This window comes from Schistocerca americana, chromosome 3, assembly GCF_021461395.2.
Source record: "Schistocerca americana isolate TAMUIC-IGC-003095 chromosome 3, iqSchAmer2.1, whole genome shotgun sequence".
Lineage (NCBI taxonomy): Eukaryota > Metazoa > Arthropoda > Insecta > Orthoptera > Acrididae > Schistocerca > Schistocerca americana.
The window spans coordinates 737,360,541-737,379,678 of record NC_060121.1 but is presented as its reverse complement, the minus strand read 5'-3'; the positions used below and the strand labels follow the sequence as shown (position 1 = coordinate 737,379,678).

At 36.9% G+C, this 19,138-nt stretch overlaps 1 protein-coding gene across 3 annotated transcripts in view; it reads right to left on the bottom strand.

The window, feature by feature from the left end:
• Positions 1-19,138, bottom strand: part of LOC124606685 (glycerol-3-phosphate acyltransferase 1, mitochondrial) — a 420,439-nt gene that overhangs the window by 141,024 nt on the left and 260,277 nt on the right. For all 3 annotated transcript variants that reach the window (XM_047138701.1, XM_047138700.1, XM_047138702.1), the window contains exons 2-3: positions 17,541-17,745; positions 7,231-7,344 (exon numbers count right to left, since the gene is read on the bottom strand). In XM_047138701.1, coding sequence (XP_046994657.1) covers positions 7,231-7,344; positions 17,541-17,732 — 306 coding nt within the window. In that variant the 5' untranslated portion in view covers positions 17,733-17,745. The remainder of the gene's footprint in view (positions 1-7,230; positions 7,345-17,540; positions 17,746-19,138) is intronic.

Sequence of the window (19,138 nt, the reverse complement as noted above, 5' to 3'; positions counted from 1 at the left end):
CCGAACCCCCCCCCCCCCCCTCTCTCCCATTATCCTCAGTGTCTAAATCTATCAGAACATCCCACTTTTACCATACTTTAAAGGGTCATACGCAATCCAAATCAAGTGTGTCAAGTGGAATTCAAAAACAAAAGCTAAGCTGTTGTGAACAAATGCTGGAATCACCATCGCCCATTGATGATAGATTTAGCAAACACTGAACAAGAACAGTTTGGATTGAACAATCAGCATCTTTGGTATTGTAAGGTTGGAAAAAAGCTACTGTTCACTTATGAATGGCAAGTTTTAAAAGATTTTGAAGAACTGTTTAAAAAAATGTTATCTAGTTGATCTTTCAGGGTCAGTATTAAAACTTCACACCAGCAGATCATTTAATTTACGATGCAAAAGAATTTTGTTCTCCCCCCCCCCCCCCCCCCCCTCTCCCCGCCCCATCCTCCAATTTCTAACATGCATATTAAAATATCACCTGGAATATAGAAATGGCTAAGAGATCCTATTCAGTGGTACTTATATAGTGATTTGCAGTTATAGAGTGTGTAATTTATACTTTAGAATTAAATGTTTAATACTGCTACCTAATGCAACTTAGATCCAAAACAAATGCGAAATTTATAATCTTTGTGGCATAGAAATGAGCTTTTGTTAAATATCATAAAATTTCTTCACTGATATGCTGGACCATGATGTTCGTCTACACCTATTCCTTTTATCGGCAAAGCTGTTATTGACTTAGGCATCCACACATGTCTCAAGGCTTGCCTACAGTTTCAATCTACTTGATGCTTCACCTCTCCTATGTTCCAGCTCCCCAAAAACTCTTCTGCATACTATGCTAAAATAACTACCCCAGAAGAAGGGACATAGCAGATGCACTGTTTCCAGAACTAATATTTCACTCCACAATGCAGTGTACGTGTTCTGAAGCTATCATTTCTCTGTGATGGACTGCTCTGTGATGGAAGTGGTAGCTATACTCCTATTCGAAACTATATAGTGGATGTTGCCATCCAAAACTGTTCATCAATAAACAATACTGTGCAAGTGAGACTCCGTGCTACATACTATATATTCTGACCATCTGCTGTTGCTCCCTGCCCCCATGAAAAATATGAACTCGTTCAAGTTGTACACATCACTGACATTGACTATTGACAATTTTAATCACAAGGGTAGGTGACTTCAGTTTCTGCTGAAGCTCATTAAATATGGGCCTTCTGTGAGAGCTTTTTGTATTTCCACCAGTCCCAGAAATTTGGTGTCTTCTTTGTAGGGAAGATGGATTTTGGCACACAATGAATTAAAGAAACTTGATATACTGTGTTTCGTAATTATGAATCTGTTGTATCACCTGTGAACCACAACTTATCTCCCCAGAACATGGTTCGTAATATCATTTATTATCTGCATCCACAAGAATTACATTTTTATCACCACCTTCAAGTTAAACAGCTTTAGAATTATTTGTTACATTTGAAGCAAGTCATTAATGTATATAAAAAAAGAAGTTTTAATCTTGTATAAGGCTACATTCTAGATAAATACATCCAGAAAATACTTGCTAATACTTAAATTTACATTGCTTGTTAACATATATATTTCCCCCCCCCCCCCCCCCCCAAGACAACTTTTTATGCTATTGCCAGTCTATTGCATATCCTCGCTACTTCTTTCATCATCTGGTATTTTGAAAAAATAAATAAATAAATAACAAAACTTGTCTAATACTTTCAATATCTCATTTCCTAATATAATTTCCTCAGTATTATCTGATTTAATTTGACTGCATTCTATTACTCTCATTTTACTTTTCTTCTTACATCTTCTCAAGACACGCAATTGTGTTTGTATTGGGATTACAGCCTCACTTAATTTTTTTAAATGATGTTATGTTCAACATCAAGTGTGCTATTAATTTAGTCATTTTGAAAAGGTTAAGCTGCAATCAGCAACATACATAACAAATTCCAAAGATGAATATGCATTTCACAGTACAATCGTAAAACATCTGGCAGTGTGGTTTCAGTTCGCTGAGACTGCAGTCGTGTATCTGAGCTGTGTTTGCGTTTGCCTATCTGCAACTCAGCATCTCCGCTATATGGTGAGTGGCAACTTCTCTTCTCATAATATTGTTGCATTCCATCCTGGATTTTCCATTGCTGGATTAACAATTGACATGTTTATTACTGACTGCTGTTTAACCACTTCCAAATTAAGCTGAAGTTGAAATTCCAATTGTGGAAATTATAATAAATATTCTTAAATACTTTGATTTCCTTTACTGGTTGTTCAACATTTGGACTGAATATCACATGGTATAGGCTAGAACTGTCTCACTCCCTTCTCAATTATTAGCTACTTCATGTCCTTTGATTCTTATGAGTGCAGCCTGGTTTCTGTAAAAGTTGTAGATAACCTTCCACTCCTTGTATTTTATGCCTATTACCTTCATAATTTCAAAGAGTGTATATCAGTCAACATAGTCAGAGCTGTCTTTGGGTCTACAAATGCTATAAATGTAGATTTGCAGTTTTCAAAGTTACCTTCTGTGAAAAATCGTAGGGTCAGTATTGCCTTGTGTGTTCCTGTATTTCCCCGGAACACCAACTGATCTTCCTTGAGGTTGACTCCAGGTTTTCCCATTCTTCTGTAAATCAACTGTGTCAATATTTTGCAACCATGACTTATTAAACTAATAGTTTTATCACATTCACATCTGTCAATGATCTCCTTCTGGAATTATTACAGTCTTCTTGAAACCTGAGCACATTTCCCCTGTTTCATACATCTTACACACCAAGTGCCACTGTTTTGACATGGCTGGCTCTCCCAAAGATCTCAATAAACATGATATAAAGTCATCTACTCCAAGGGTCTTGTTTCACTTATAGGTCTTCCAGTGCCCTGTCAAATTCTTCTTGCAATATCTCCCTCCTTATCTTCATCAACTTCCTCTTCCCTTTCCATAGAATTGGTTCAAGTTTATTTCTTTTACACAGTCCTCCTATAAATTTCTTGTGTATCTCAGCTTTCTAATTTTTTAAAGTAATGGACTTGCATCTTAGCTCCTGATATTTGCTTAACTGCTTTTCTTTTCACGAAAGGTTTCTTTAATTTTTCTTTAGGTGTCATCTACCATTCTCATAGTAATGCCTTGCTTTGCATTTCTCCTCTAGCCATGCTTGCTTTTACACACTACACTTCCTGTCATTCTCATCTTCGGACTCCTGTATTGCTTTTCTGGTGCTTCCTTTGCTGATTTTTTTTGTATTCTCTTTCATCAATTACATTTAATATACTAGGCAGGAGAATAACTCAAGGAACCAGACTGTCTATTATATAACATGAGCCAAATGGTTGTCTTGCTTAGTACCAGTTCTGGTAAAGACTTGGATCTCCCTTCTGAACTCACTCACCTCAGGCTTCCACCCTTCCCATTCATATTTTTATTTTCTTTTCGCTTTATTTTCCTTTTTTCCCAATGTTTCTCCCCACTTTAGTCCCATCCTTACCATTATATGCTATTGGTTTCATTACAGAATTTCATTGCCTTTTCTCCTGTTTGCCTTTATTCTTCTGCTTGTATCTTTACTTCTTATTGTAACAAATCTTTGGGCCAACTGTTTTAAAGGTAGTGTCTTCTACATTTGACATTCTAGTCCTTGTGATACCTTTTCCGTCATCTCCATTTCCCTTACTGCTTACACCTCAAAGGCCTCTCTTAATTCAGATTCTGAATGACTGTTGCCCTTTTCCTCTTACCCAGCTTTTTCCAGTTTTCTCTAACTGAAGAAGTAACCAGTGCTTTTGAATGTTAGGAAAAATATTTTTCAATTACTTATTAACTGCAGTAGCGGTTGTGCTTACTGAAGGAATTAAACTGTAAAGTGTGCTTTGTGAAATTAAGTTCCGGCCAGTTCATGCCTCCCTTTATTGTTATCATCATCAAAATGGGCTCATCAGGCCAAGTTGTTCCAGTCAACTTGGGTTTTTCTGACAGGACAACTGTCCAGTTGTGAATTTCTTGCTTAAAAATTTTCTATGTGGTATATCAAGTCATATTATTACTGCTTCCTCCAGTTGTCCTTTTCCTGCGCTCATTCATTTTACTGTCTCAACTTTAGCTTTACTGTGCCTTTTGCAGGATTTCACAACATGTCTAGTTAATCTGGTTGGTTTAATTCTTTTAATACCCCCACAGAACTTTACACTGAATTTTTTTCATTTCTCAATAAATGCTGATACAATTTTCAATTTCTTTATTTGCTTTTAGTCTGTATGTACTTCTTCAATACAACCTCAACCTTAAATTTTCCTGATTTCTTTTTGTTAGTTCTTTAGGATATCTTCAGTGTCCCTCTTTCTCTTTAAAATGAGTGCTTCACCCCCCAGGATGTATACCTGGACAAGGAAAAAAAATTCCCGGATTTTCTCCGGATTTCCTGGTTAAAAATAAACTTTCTCCCCGGTGAAAATACACTTTTCGGCATTAACAGTATACTCTTCCTCAGCACAGTAAAACTCATCAATCCTTTTAATGTTTATGGTTTTATATACCGGAGTAGAATTTCCCGGCACTTTAGAAAACGAAACTCAGGGGGAAAAACAAGTTTTGAAAGACCTTTGATGTGCAGCAACACGTACGCTGCATATTTTCGTATTACGAAGGTATAAATTTGAATTCCACTAAACACCGCATGTTACTTTCCGAAGCATTGAATTCGAGATTGCGATGCGCTTTTGTAAGACAGTCATAGCTCATGTCACGTGATCTTGCCAGCTGATGGCAAGATCACTCTTCAGTAGCGCGAACACACAAATAAGAAAAGTTAATGGTTTAAATTAATATACATAGCATTCACATATAATATTGGTCTCGAAGATTAATAAGCTGGAAGAGAAGCTCAGCTTCCACATATAATGTTGACCTTTTTGCGCGTGTTACACTTTAAGATACGTCACACAAATGCGCCAGTAAAATTTTTAATAACGACGTAAATGTCTAATCTTCTGGGCTCGAAATTCTTCTAAATGGTCATCCTCAAAGAGATGATTTTTAAATGAGAGTCAAACGCTTTGTGATTTAAGAAATTCATTGTACATTCTCGCACATAGTTCATCTTGCATAAAAGGAAATCTGCTTTGAATGTAACGCTTTTCAAACCACCATTCGCAACATTTTCCCGCGACCTGTTTAGAAATAGGTTCGTTTCAGCAAGAGAGCGCAACATAACAGGCGTCACTGCGCTTGCGCAGCTACGATGACGCAGGAAGCCCATATGTTCGTAAGTGTAAAACATTAAAAGATCTTACATATGTCATAAAAGAAACCAGACATCAGACGATACTTCAAGAGCGTCGTAATTTCGTGAACCATACCAAAACGCATAATTCAGCTTAAAACGCACATTCGTATGTAAATTTTCTAGGAGCACCAGTCTGTATAATCTAATGTTTGATTTTTTATTATGGCATAATGCAATACGTGCACTTGAAATGCAGCGAACAGTTGAAACTAGCCAATAGTGTGCAATTAAACGTTTAGATTCACATAAATTGACTGCCTCAGCAGAAAAGATTAATTTTCAGCCAAATCTCTTTAGCAAACCGGCAAAAATAACTTCATTGTTCTGTAAGGTGATTAATGCTTGACTGTCTGAAAGGTGGAAATAAAATGTGAAACTAATGACATATTTTAGCTTTCTGTAATTATGCGAACGTATTTTAATTCATTTGATAGCTCCCGGCCACAAAAATCCGTTTTGTTATCATTTAACGTGAGAGCAACAAACGAAGAGGAAACAACAAAATCGCTGAACGTAAACACAGGTCATGTGGAGACTCCCCACCTCAACTCAGACTGATCTGTGCATCAGCCCCAGATTTACTGTATTTCTGAACCGGGGCAATATTAAGTAGTGGCACCCAGCCACACTTCTGTAACCAGAAGCAGGGGAACGTATTACTCATACGTGACTGAACTGCGCATGCTCAAGAGCCCGCCCGTATCAGCTCAAACGAATCTAATTTAAACAGTTGTCACGTCACGCTCATCGGAGGCAGTTTGTTATAAAGCATTGCATAGTTTTCCTAAAGCCTCTGACACACATTGCTGTTGGCAGACGGTTGTATGAGCACTGTTTTGTTGTTGTATATGGCGCATTTCCTTTGCAACTTAAGTTTTATTTTTGTTTCCTCCCCCCCTCTCGTTCATGTTTTGTTGCTGCAGTATTATTCTGCAGTAGCCGGATACAGTAATATCCTTTGTTAGAGTATTAGTTCTTACCAGTCAAAATCACAAAAATTTAACTAAAAACCAAAACCAAGAAAAATTCCTGGGATTCTAAGCAATTCCCTGGTTTTCTCCTGGATGAAAAAATTCCCGGGTTTTTCCCCAGATCTCCCGATTGTCCCGGGTTGTATACACCCCGCCTCCATAAAGACACACTAGTTTCAAGACACTGTTGTAGTGTCTCTGGTGTTTTTTTTACAGATGTATTTTGTAAGCCAAAAAGCCATTTGCATTTTGTGATGAGGAATATCGCAACCAAATTTTTTCCAGGCCAGTTTCCTGAATGGTTTCATGCAAATATTTGAGCTGACAAACTCTCTTGATCTTTCCCTATTCAGTTTTTAGCATTTTGTGTGGCAGGTTGTTACTAGAGATTTTTTCTTCTTTTTTTTCCTTTAATGATACTTCATTTACTCTATGTTGAGTTAATGAATTTCCAAGTAATATTTTCTTTCTCATGTACCTGAGTCACTTTCCATGAATGCCTGGCTGATTTTCTTATTTCCTCATGATGTCTACAGCAATGACACAGTATTTTCTAAACTCAGCTACACACAGATCACTCAAACTGATTCTTAGTAACAGTTTGTAGTTTCATTTTGAAGATTTTATAATTTGAAGTTCGACTGCAATATTTCTGCACTAGTTTTTAGTTATCTTTTCAAATATAATAATTGCTACAAAGCATTGTTTTCCATTTCATGTTGTGTTCATGCCATCCATTCAATAATATGGACATAGTTTTTACTAAAATAAGTTGCTTTTTATTGATAACATACACTCAATTCAGATTACTTACAATATCTACAAACAAATCACGAATACAATATTCAGCACACAAATATTTCCAAAGCAATGATGTATCTGTCTTATTCTCCTAGTTTAGAATGAACATTATAAAAGCAACCAATGAACACCCAATAAACATATTTTCATACCTGACTGGTCGGTGTACATGTACTGCAACACAGACCCATGAATGGTCTTCCTTTACAGCTCAGCTTGATGTCCCACGGGACTTCCTTAATAAGAAACTGTTTTCTATTCAGGGTCTGTAAAACAAAACAGACAGCAAAGTGTATGTTACAAAGATCTAGAACTTCACAAATCAGGAAATAAATTACAAACTGCTCTCTCTCTCTCTCTCTCTCTCTCTTTCTCTCTCTCTCTCTCTCTCTGAGAAAAATAACTGCATGAGATTTGTACATGTCTGCAGCTCAAAATTCATTCTATTTTGGTATGTACTGATTTATTCACACCACTGTTCTTTAATTTGCTTTTAAAATTTGGATTTATGTTTGCTTGATGCACTTTGAGCCAAGGTTAAACCCAGACTGTTAAATCTATATATTTGCATTTTTTTTTCATACAGTCATCAAACTGATGACTTTCACAAACATCATACTTACATGTGCAATGATCTTGCAGTACTAAATTGGAATGCAGTAATAGTAATAATAATAATAATTATTATTATTATTATTATTATTATTATTGTTGTTGTTGTTGTTGTTGTTTTTGTTAAAAGCAATCTTACACAAACTCAGTGATAGCATCCATTTCTTAGAAATTAATTCTGTACTAAAATATATATGCTGAGAGAATGAATTAACAGTCCTGCTGCTTAAAATGCACAAACTGAGTACTAACAATTTTTATCAGAACCAATTTCCATTTTATTACCAATATTCTTGCATCTCAGATTTTTATAGTGGCTGGAAACCTGTTAAGGCACATCTGATCAATGTTATGTGGACTATGATCTGTTACTCTTAACTTATTGTTAGTTTTATGCCTGCAATAATTGCTCTTACTTCTAGCACTGTAATCAGAAACATCACTGCACTTGCCAGACTGGCTTTGATTTTGTGCAAAAAAAGTTAGTGATAAGCATAAATACAAGGAGTACATTGTCAGACTTTTGTGTTTTATAAATGATTCAAGACAGAACTCAATGCATCCGTGTTCATTCACCATCCTTATTGCACTTTTCAGCAGTACTACTATCCCACTGAGCTGCATGTCTGCAGCACAGCCACACAATTCCAAAAAATAATTAAGCTATGGGTAAACTGCACCAAAATACGTAGTTTCAACAATGTAAGAAAATATAGATTGCTACTTACTGTAAAGACAACATGTTAATTTGCAGACAAGCATAATTAAGAGACACTAACACATAAGCTTTCGGAAACAGACCATTCATTCATACAAGCAAGCACACCTCACGCACACATGACAGCCAGTTCTGGAAGCTTGGACCAGAACGCCACTATCATGAAGTCTTGAAGCAGCAATCTATAAGGAGGGGGTGGGGAAGGGGAAAACATAGCAATGCATAGGGGGAGGGGGGAAGGGGAGCACTGTCTGGCGGAGGGACTGGACTGCCAACAGGCACTGGGGCAGGAAGGCGGGGAAAATGAAGTGAAAAAGGAGAGGAACATGGAAAGATGGGTGGGTACGTTGGCAGAGGGTGGCAGGTGGCAAACAAACAGGATGGGAGACAAGAATGGGGAGGAGATGATCGGACAGAGGGGGTCGAAACTGTTGGGTGGAAGGTGTGGGGACAGTTTGTAACTATCCTGGTCTTAACCTATGGCAACATACTGTCCCCACACCCTCCACCCCAACACACCCACCTATCTTTTACTGCTTTTCTCCTTTTTTGCCCCTTTTTCCCCACCTCCTTGCCTCACAACCTACTGACACCATGCCTGTTGGCAGTCTAGTCCCTGCGCACCCCAATGGACGGTGTCCCCCTTCCCCTCCCCCACCTGTACACTACTATCCTTTTCTCCTTCCCACCTCCTCCAGATCGCAGTGTCCATTCCACATGATAGTTCTGGTGCGAGCTGCCTGAGTTGGCAGTCATATGTGAATGAAGTGTACTTATTTGTGTGAATGAATGGTGTGTGTTTCTCTATCTTTCTCTGATGAAGGCTGTGGCTGAAAGCTTAGGTGCGAGTGTCTTTTAACAGTGCCTGTTTGCAACTTAACACATCATCTAAAAAAATGGTTAAATAGCAATCTATCTTTTCCTACAGTGCTGATATTCCAACCTGGAGTTTCCATTGTTTGACAATATTTTTTATGCTTTTGCAGAGGACTACTTTTGACAGTTGGCTGAACAGCTACATCTAATCGATTTTAATTTTCCCCACATATATAGTTAATGAGGTTTATCCATTGAAGGCTTTTGTCTACAAAGATATCAAGGAATTTGAGATTGGATTGTCCACGACCAAGCTATTGTATATGCTGTCAGTTCCATACGATATAAGTTGACTGTTTTGTATGTTAGTGACAGGGCCTTTGTAACAATAGTGTTTAAGCTCTGATGAAGGAAATAACTAGTCATGACTGATTCCAGCTCATTACAATCCTTCCTACAAAACAAAAGAGAGGTTTCATCTTCATAGCTTTCTATGTGTCAGTTTGGTGTGGGTTTTTGAGCAATATCATTACCACAAAGAAAATGATCAAGAATTGAACACCCTATATTATTAGTGGACTGGTAATCCAGTCTCATTATCTATTTTGAAAGAGTTTTGTACACAGTTTGCAATTCATTAAAAATTATAAACAAATAATTATTGATTTGCCAACACACTCGGCTTGTCAAAATTGTGTGTACAACTTTAAATGTGCTTCAGAAATAGTGTGAAATCAATGTTTCTTTACTTTTGATGATTACCCTGATTCCTGACTCAAGAGGATTAAGAACAGAACTTGTGTAATATTTTAGAGAAAACCCTGAAACTATATGTCCATAACACTACTGATACCCCATCACTTACATACACAAAATCCTCTTGCACAAATTATGATACCCTTAAAAATACAAAAATTTATATTAATATTTGAAAAATATAGAACTGTTTGTGATATTCACTTATTATGTAAGCTAAAATTCACAAACTCTTGAACAGCAGTGAAAGAACACTACAGCAGAAGCTCAAGTAATTTGTTTTTGAAAATGGATTTGGGAAGAGAGCTGGAAATTTTGGCAATAACAAACTGAACACTTTTTGCACCAATGACAGAGTTTCTAATATATAGTTGATGTTATTCTAATGTATGATATTATATGTTGCATTTTTTGTTGTGCTGTTTTCATAATGAGTCTAGTTCTTTATAATGAAGAACTTGGCAGAAGATATCTATTGCAAAACAGTGGCAAAGGATCTATGGCAAGAAGTTTATAGACTAACTCTACAAATTTTCTTGTAAACAATGATTTTTTGTCAAATAAACGCATTCCTCCAGAAAAATAGCTTCTTAAGACATAATGAAGTGTTCAGACACAAAATAGGCTGCTTTAATGACCTTCTGGTCATCAGGATCAGTATTTTTAATGAACCATCTGCTGACTTTGATATCCTTATAATGTGAAGTGTATAACAATCTCAGTCTAGTTTGAAGTGTAAGGAAGACCAAAAACCTTGGTACTATATGCTTTCTACAATTGCTGATTATTTTTTGTTACTGTTAAGTTTCTCAGGGTCTTTAAAACTACCGTTAAAATGAATTAAATTGGTCGATTAACAGTAAATCAGGACTGTAAATTTATACTAACTGCTCTTGGCTGTCAACTACTAATTAGCATAAACAGAAACAGTACAGACCTGGTAGAGAACACTGATGGTTTATGATGAACCACTCAAATCTAATACAACAGATGCTACTGATCTGTTGTCCATAGTTGTTAACAAAACTTTTTGATTCCTTTCCTAAGGTGTGTTACCTAATGTGCTCATATGAGAGTATGTTGTTGTTGTTATCTTCAATTCAAATAAGTGTTTTGTGCAAGTTTCCACACTAGCCCTTCCTCTGCAAGCCTCTTCATCTCTACATAACTATCACAACTTACAAAAACTTGAGCCTACTTACTGTAATCAAGTCTTTGTCTCTCTCTACAATTCTGTAACCCAATTGATTTTTCTTCAATGTCTCACGACATACTAATCCATTCTTTTAGTGTTGTGCCATAACACACTTTTCTCCCCAACACAATTCCGTATCTCTAATTAGTTATGCTGATAGCGCAGTGGTCATATTTCCCCTAAAAATAACTTCTGATCAACACAAATGAAGGCTTAAATTAGATCACAGAAAATACTCACCATAAAACAACTTTTTTATGGATTCTAAGATGTTATCCTTAAGTGTGAATCAACCTTATACAGCCTTAATAGGCAAAAACTTTGGACCACAGTGATTGCTTTTCAGGAACTGGGCTGTCTTGCAGCCTTCACTAATTGTCAATAGCCACCTACAGCGGTTGTAAACTTAAATAAAGTGCCTACTTCAACACATTCCACAGAATGTTCGACACTTCAACTTTGCATGATGAAAAGCAATTCTCCACTGATTTTGCCTTTCATCTGACATGTTTCACATTGTCATGGATGATTTCTAACATTTGCATTCTGGCGATGTTCACTTATCCAGCAGCTAATACATGTGAAGTTACATTAACAGAATTCCAAACATTTTGTTCCCGAGTCCAGTGACACCTCATTAGCCTATTCACTTAAATGCCATGACACAGACAAAGCAGTGTTGTCAGAAACTGGTTTTGGGTAAGTAATAATGGTTTGTTATTCTAGACAATTAAGTCATTTCTTTGCATCCTTAAATCTTGCATTATGATAAAATGTAGGTATTTAGTGTCACCAGGATAAAATTCATTCATTTCTGAAAAGTTTTTCACAAACAGTAACATATCCAAATCGTCCTTTGTTTAATCAAAATCGCTCCGTTTGAATAATTTGTACAAAACATAAAGAACTGGTTAAATAAAGCTCTTATCGTAAATTATTTAAATTTAGCCGCACAATACTTTCAAATTCAAGTATGAAGCTGAAGTATGTGCATAATGAAGAGATGCAAGTGATCTCACATTTTAAATTACTGAAGTCCGATTAAAGCACTTAGCTCCTTCCACTTAATCATCTTATTTTCAGACTTGAAAGAAGAACGGATCTGTTGGATGACACTCAGTTTGGCTTTAGGAAACACAAAGGCACCAGACAGGCAATTCTGACATTAAAATTGTTACAGGAAGCAAGAGTTAACAAAAACTGAGAAACTTTCTTCGTATTTGCTGACCCACAAAAGTGTTACATCAGGTTAAGTATTCCATGGTACTTTGAATCCTAAGAGAAATTGGTGTACTCTACAGGGAAAGATGGTTAACACACAGCACAAACAACAACTAAGAGGGAACAATACAAATGGAAGCCCAAGAGAAAATTTTTAGATTGAAAAACGCATAAATAAGGCTGCAGTCTCTCTTCTCTACTGATCAACATTCATATCAAGAAAAAGATGAATGAAATAAAGTGTAAAGCAAGGCTGCAGCCTCTCTTCTCTACAGATCAACATTTATATCAAGGCAAAGATGAATGAAATAAAATTTCAGTACTTGGGTTAAAAGTCAGGGTGAGAGGATATGACTGATAAGATTCACTGACGAAATTGCTATCTGCTGTGAAATTGAGAAGAATTACCCTGGATCTTTTGAATGGAATGAACTGTCTACTGGACGCATAATGTGGACTGAAAGTGCATTGTGTAGAAACGAAAATATTACAAAGCAGCTAATATGAGAATAATGACAAACTTAGCTTATACCTTTAGGATCACAAAGTAAGTGAAGTGATGCAAGACTGCTACCTTGCAGGAAAAATAATATTTGCGGGATGAATCAAGGATCACACAATAAATAGACTCACATAGACAAGGGAGTGTTTGTCACTGAAAGGAGTCTACCAGTGTCAGATGTAAGCCTTAACTTAAGAAAGAAATTTTTGAGAATGTACGCCTGGACTGCAGTATTATATGGAAGTGAATCTTGGACTGTGGGAAATAAGGGAATTAAAGTGTTTGAGATGTGATTTTGCAAAAGGATGTTGAATATTAATTTAGCTGATAAGATTAGAAAAAGGAAGTTCTAAACAGAATTGAGGAGTAAAGCAATATATGGAAGACACTAATTACAAGAAAGAATAGGATGATAGGATATGGGAAGACATGGTACTAGAGAGAGCTATATATGGGGAAAATTGTATAGGAAGATGGTGATTAGAACATGTACAACGAATAAGCAAGGATGTTTGATGTAGGTGCTCTACTGAGATGAAAAGACAGAAACATCAAACCAGTCAGAATAGGGAAAAAAGAGAGAGGGGAAGGAGAGGAGGAGCAAGGGTGAGAAACCGGGTGACATTCACTGAAGAACAATGACATAACCTGTTTCTGTTTCCATTTATCACTTCAACCAGTATAAGACAGACTTGACACATCTGATTTAATCTTGATGTGGCCAAATGATGCACTGTGCTGGAAAGGAAAAAAACTATAAAATAGAATATTTCTCAACAAAGCCAGTAAAACAAGAGATTTGGTGACTAAGATTTTGAAAATTAGTGTTAGTCACAACTAAATAAACCACATTATTCATGATTCACTACGATAACATCAAGTTTCTGTGAGTTGGTTGCAAGACAAAGGCTTGCGTAGTTACCACGTGTTTATGAGACTGCAGAACACAAGTTCTTGGGGCATCAATGTTCATCTTCACTAAAATAAAGACAGAACATCAAAAAAATTACATGCACTGGAAAAGAAACCGTTGAATACTGAAAATATGTAAGCCTGGAATATTGCAGATCCAGATGGGGCACAAGAAACAGTCAGTCTTTATGTGATCTGTCTGACAATCATACAAAGCTTACAATCAGTTCAAACTATCACAATACAGTACTTACAAACTGATACAGCATGGTAATATGAACCTACACAAAGGCTCAATTAATAATGAATAATGGTATATTTTGTTTCCAATATCTGTAACAACTTGTAAACTTGCCTCACGAAGAAACAGGTGATTTCAACATGTTTGTGCCCCTGCAGGAGGTATTAGGTAGTACAATGTTTCTGAGAAACAATAAAGTGAAAGGTAATGATGAAGTGAAAGAAGGGTTGCACAGCCATTCTAAACAACATTTTTTTATGTGCTGGCAACGAGGCACTAGTAAAATAAAGTAGATATACTGGGGAGCCACAAGTGTAACTAACTAACTAACTACATTGTAAAATCACATGTGTTAGAAGTTTTGGAAGAGCAAAAACAGTTTACACAAACAGGTACTTATCATTAAGTACATAAGTGAAATGAAATAATAAAAATGAAAATACAAGACTCAATTACTTACTGAAAACAGATAACGCTAGGGGATGTAGTATATCACTCATAAGTTTTCTTATGAGATAACAAAACAATGACTGAATCTGAGAAAACTTTGTAACAGAATAAAACTACATAGAGAACGATAACAATGATAAGGTTTGTCTGTGATACTGCCCTTGAGACAAAGAATAAAATCTAATATAGATCTATAATTACATGAAATACACTGACTACTGAAGTGGAACCACCAACTTGAGCCCAATCTAATACCTCTGGAATGATTAGAACAGGTTATTCTAATGGTGCTCCACTGGGCACAGGTGCGCAAAATGCCCGAGGGGTAGTGTGAGCTACCAAGCAGGTAGTCTTACTGTATGTGTTCTGAGGAAGCGCATGACACTTAGCCAAACCTGGTCATGGGCACAACAGTACTATCACATAAGCTACAGCCTGGCTGCCCAACTACCAACACGTTGTTTGTTTGCCCACCCCTGCCGACCTGTATCCAAGACACCTGACTGCTGCGGGTAGGCATTTGATCTGCAAAAGCCTAATTTAGAGTCTTGATAGCAATCCAGATCATTTGCCTGAACAACCAGCAACCACCATGTAAAATATTGTTAAGGAAAAATAATCTAGTGGAAATCCTCCTCTGTTGATTATGTGCTCCAACAACATAAAAAGAGAGCCAACACAATATTAATAATATGACTACTCTCTTATGGACCAACAAAAACTGATGTCCAGATACTTTCAATTGCATAATAATGTATGCTCTACATTTCCAGTTAATTTGATAATGGAGGATATTACAACTATAAGAATTCTGCAAGAAAAAACAGCTTCCAATATGTAACACATACCATGCAGTATGACACTATCATTGGTGTGTGACGGTGGAGATAATGATGCAGCTATGTATTTAGCACTGCATCCAATCCTGTGAAATGCCGGACAGTAAGAGCAACAGTGGATTGGAGTGCACTCCTTTTAGTGCTTTGTATTTGCTTTATTTCGTTTTATGTTCCTATATGTATGAAAACACAGTTAAATTACTACTACTACAACAACAGAATTAATATCACTGTGGTCTGCAAGGGTATGAGTTAAAGGTCTAAAGAAATGGATTACACAGGAATTATCTGTAGTTACAAATAGTAGTAGTAGTAGTAGTAGTAGTAGCAGCAGCAGCAGCAGCAGCAGCAGTAGAGGTAGTAAGTAGTAAGTAGTGTTCGTATCATCACCACCGCTCATTCAAAATCCAGTGCCAGATAAACACTTATTATAGACTTTTGCATGGATTATAGTCTTCAGCTATATGCATTCGCGTAGCTCCTGCAAGTTTTGTAATGTCATTTTTCCATCATACATTGGTAGTTATTTCAGTCTTTTCTTCTCTCTTGGAATGCAGTAAATAACTTCCTAAGCCCATTCACCATACATGTGCTTGGCTACAACTCCTGCCCATCTCAATTTTATTTTCATTATACTCATAATTACCTCTACCACTCCAGTCTAATTCCTGATCCACTTGTTAACTTTCATGTCTCCCCTAATAAAACATGTGGTGTCACCGCCAGACACCACACTTGCAAGGTGGTAGCCTTTAAATCAGCCATGGTCCGTTAGTATATGTCGGACCCGCGTGTCGCCACTATCAGTGATTGCAGACCGAGTGCCGCCACACAGCAGGTCTAGTCTAGAGAGATTCCCTAGCACTCGCCCCAGTTGTACAGCTGACTTTGCTAGTGATGGTTCACTGTCTACCTACGTTCTCATTTGCAGAGACGATAGTTTAGCATAGCCTTCAGCTACGTCATTTGCTACGACCTAGCAAGGCGCCATATTCAGTTACTAACGGATAATATTGTGAATCATGTACCGTCAAGAGCGACGTTCATCATTAATGGATTACTGTTAAGTATGAAACTAATTACGTCCGCTTTCTGAGTTCTAACTCCTAGTCATGTTCCAGACCTCACATCAGTATAGTTCTTCCCTCCTCACGCCAGCCTGCGTGAGCTAAAACACATCCATTTCGGCCTCCTCTAGTAACACGGTGTTGGCTCTTATGCCAACACAACAAAACACAACACAGGTCTGTCCATTAGTTACTCAACAACAGTTAGGTTGGATGGAATCATCCAGAAGGATGATAATGCCCGCCCTCACACTGCCAGCCAGACAAAAGCTACACTTAAGCAATTTGGCTGGGAAACCTTGCAACATCCTCTGTACAGCCCGGATCTTTCACCACATGATTTTCACATCTTTGGCAATGAAGAAAGACATGTGGACGTAGGTTTCAGCTGGACAAAGAAGTGGCAGAGTGGATGCAGTAGTGGATCCGTCATCGGCCAACCGCATTCCACGAACAGGAACTGATTGTCTTGTTCCCCAGTGAGATAAATGTTGATTACTTTTGAATGTAACCACACCATGATCACTTGGTGGCGGGTGTTTGATTTTCATTTGATTACCCCTTATACAATCACAGCTTGCAAATTGTCCACTGTGCTACATCCACTTCTAATGTCAGCTAGTTCTTTGTCCAACTAAAATCTCAAGCATCCCCCCCCCTTCCCCCAGACCATGTTGATAATTTTAGTAAGTGCATGTACATTACACAGAGACAAGGCTGATAAGTCTATAGTTTCTTGCTTATGATTTTTTATGTGTTCTGTTTGTCCTTCCTGTCACATAACATAATTACAGTACTTTTCCAGTTTTGGGAAATGTCATCCTTAGTAGGCATTTTGTAAACTATTTTGCAAGTTCCATTAATTTTCTTTCTTATTCAGCTACAGTCAGTTCTACTGAAATGTCATAGCCATCACTGCTGTTACAAAATTGCATTTATGTGTTCTGAGTTCAGCACCTGTGTTTGACAGCACTCACATGCTCTTTTTAGATTCTCGACTTCCTAAACTGTAAAAGCTACTACACAAGTCAACACCATAAACAATTTTTTTTAAATATTAAGAATTAACCAATGGATTTTAAAATGTCACAAAAAATTTATAAAAGTAAACAAACTGAAACACTTGGACTCACAATCCTGATGTTGTCCCTGATGGCCAAACGTTGACGATTACGTTCTTGGTAACCATAACGTCTTAGACTTGCAAAGGAATGTTTCTGTTGATCTCTAAAGGCTTCTACATTGGCCAATTTGTTGTGTGGTTTCCATTTCTGTTCCCACTGAATATTCAACTGCTGAAGCCGAGTTGCAACAACATCCACCATTTCTTGCAAACCACTGAAATGGAAAATTGTAGTTGATGTCATATTATTCCTACAATGCTCAAGATACAATAAAAATGACTGAAAAGCTATAATACCAACAAAGTGAAACAAAAGATGCCAGAAATAGTCATTATGACATAATATCTATAGAATCACAAAATATTTGCAATAACAGACTGAGTCTATGCAGCTTAATTGAAAGGTCTGCTTCATGGAAGTGAATTTTGCTTTAATATCAAATAACACTTGTTCTGCAGATTTAATTTTTTTCTGACTACTTTTTCTGGAAAACCATCAAATTACGTCAAGAATCTAATAGCAATGATTGAGGTTTTTGCAAATGATAATTTTAGTATCGCAGCTGTAAATCTCTTAGAGTAACTTAAATAACAAACTATATTTGCAATGATATTCAACAGAAGCATAAACTTATTATTAACATGATCACTTTGGATGTGAAACAATACGAAGTATGTCATGCAGTTCATTCAGTACAATCATCACTGACATAATGACTAAGTCCTCTCCCACTCTCCCATCTCCACAAAGAAACACATTTGTCCTACAAATCCTTCCCACATATGCAGAGCCTATTTGAGGCAGACTGCACTCATTTAAAATAAATTTATCAGCTACACTGGTTGACATGGTGATTTTCAGATATCAATTACTTACAGCTGTGTATATTTCTTACTAGTATGGGCTTATCAGGCTTTGCCTTGCACTTCTGGTACATGTAAACAAAACAAATGAATTCCGAAGTCTATCACAAAAATAATGGATAATTACCAGCTTCCCATGAAGAGTCAACTGTTTTGAATTGGATGCTTTCTAACCCAAAGCAAAATTATGTAATGTGTGGGTGGAGTTTTAAGGTTTGTAGACATAGGCGTGATTAATAAGTTAAGAAGGTACAAATGTATGTAGGTTGCAGCAGTTATGCAGAGATGAAGAGGCTTGGGCAGGATCGACTAGCCTTGCCAGGTGCATCAAATCATTTTTCTTACAGATGGTGACAACAATAACAACAACAAACAAACAAACGTAAGTAGATAAAATTTATAAAGTTATTGCAAAGTGTCATTGGACATTTTTGGTGTGGTTACTTTGGTAAGTTACGAAGGCAGGGGAGGCAGGTATGTAAAAATTTTTCACAACTTGAAGTTTTTCTTGAAGAATAACTATGCAAACTGGTAGGTGGGTTTCTTCATACACTTTATAGTACTGCCATTGAAGATATTTTAGAGAGATTGTAGTGTAACAAGGAATTTTGTAAGGAATACCATGGCATACTCCTAGGCTCTTTGAGAAATGGAAGATATTCATATGAATGCAAAAAGGAAAACTATTACTTTAAGTTAATTGAACTAGAGTGGAGCAAAACATATTCTGTGCAGCCACTGATG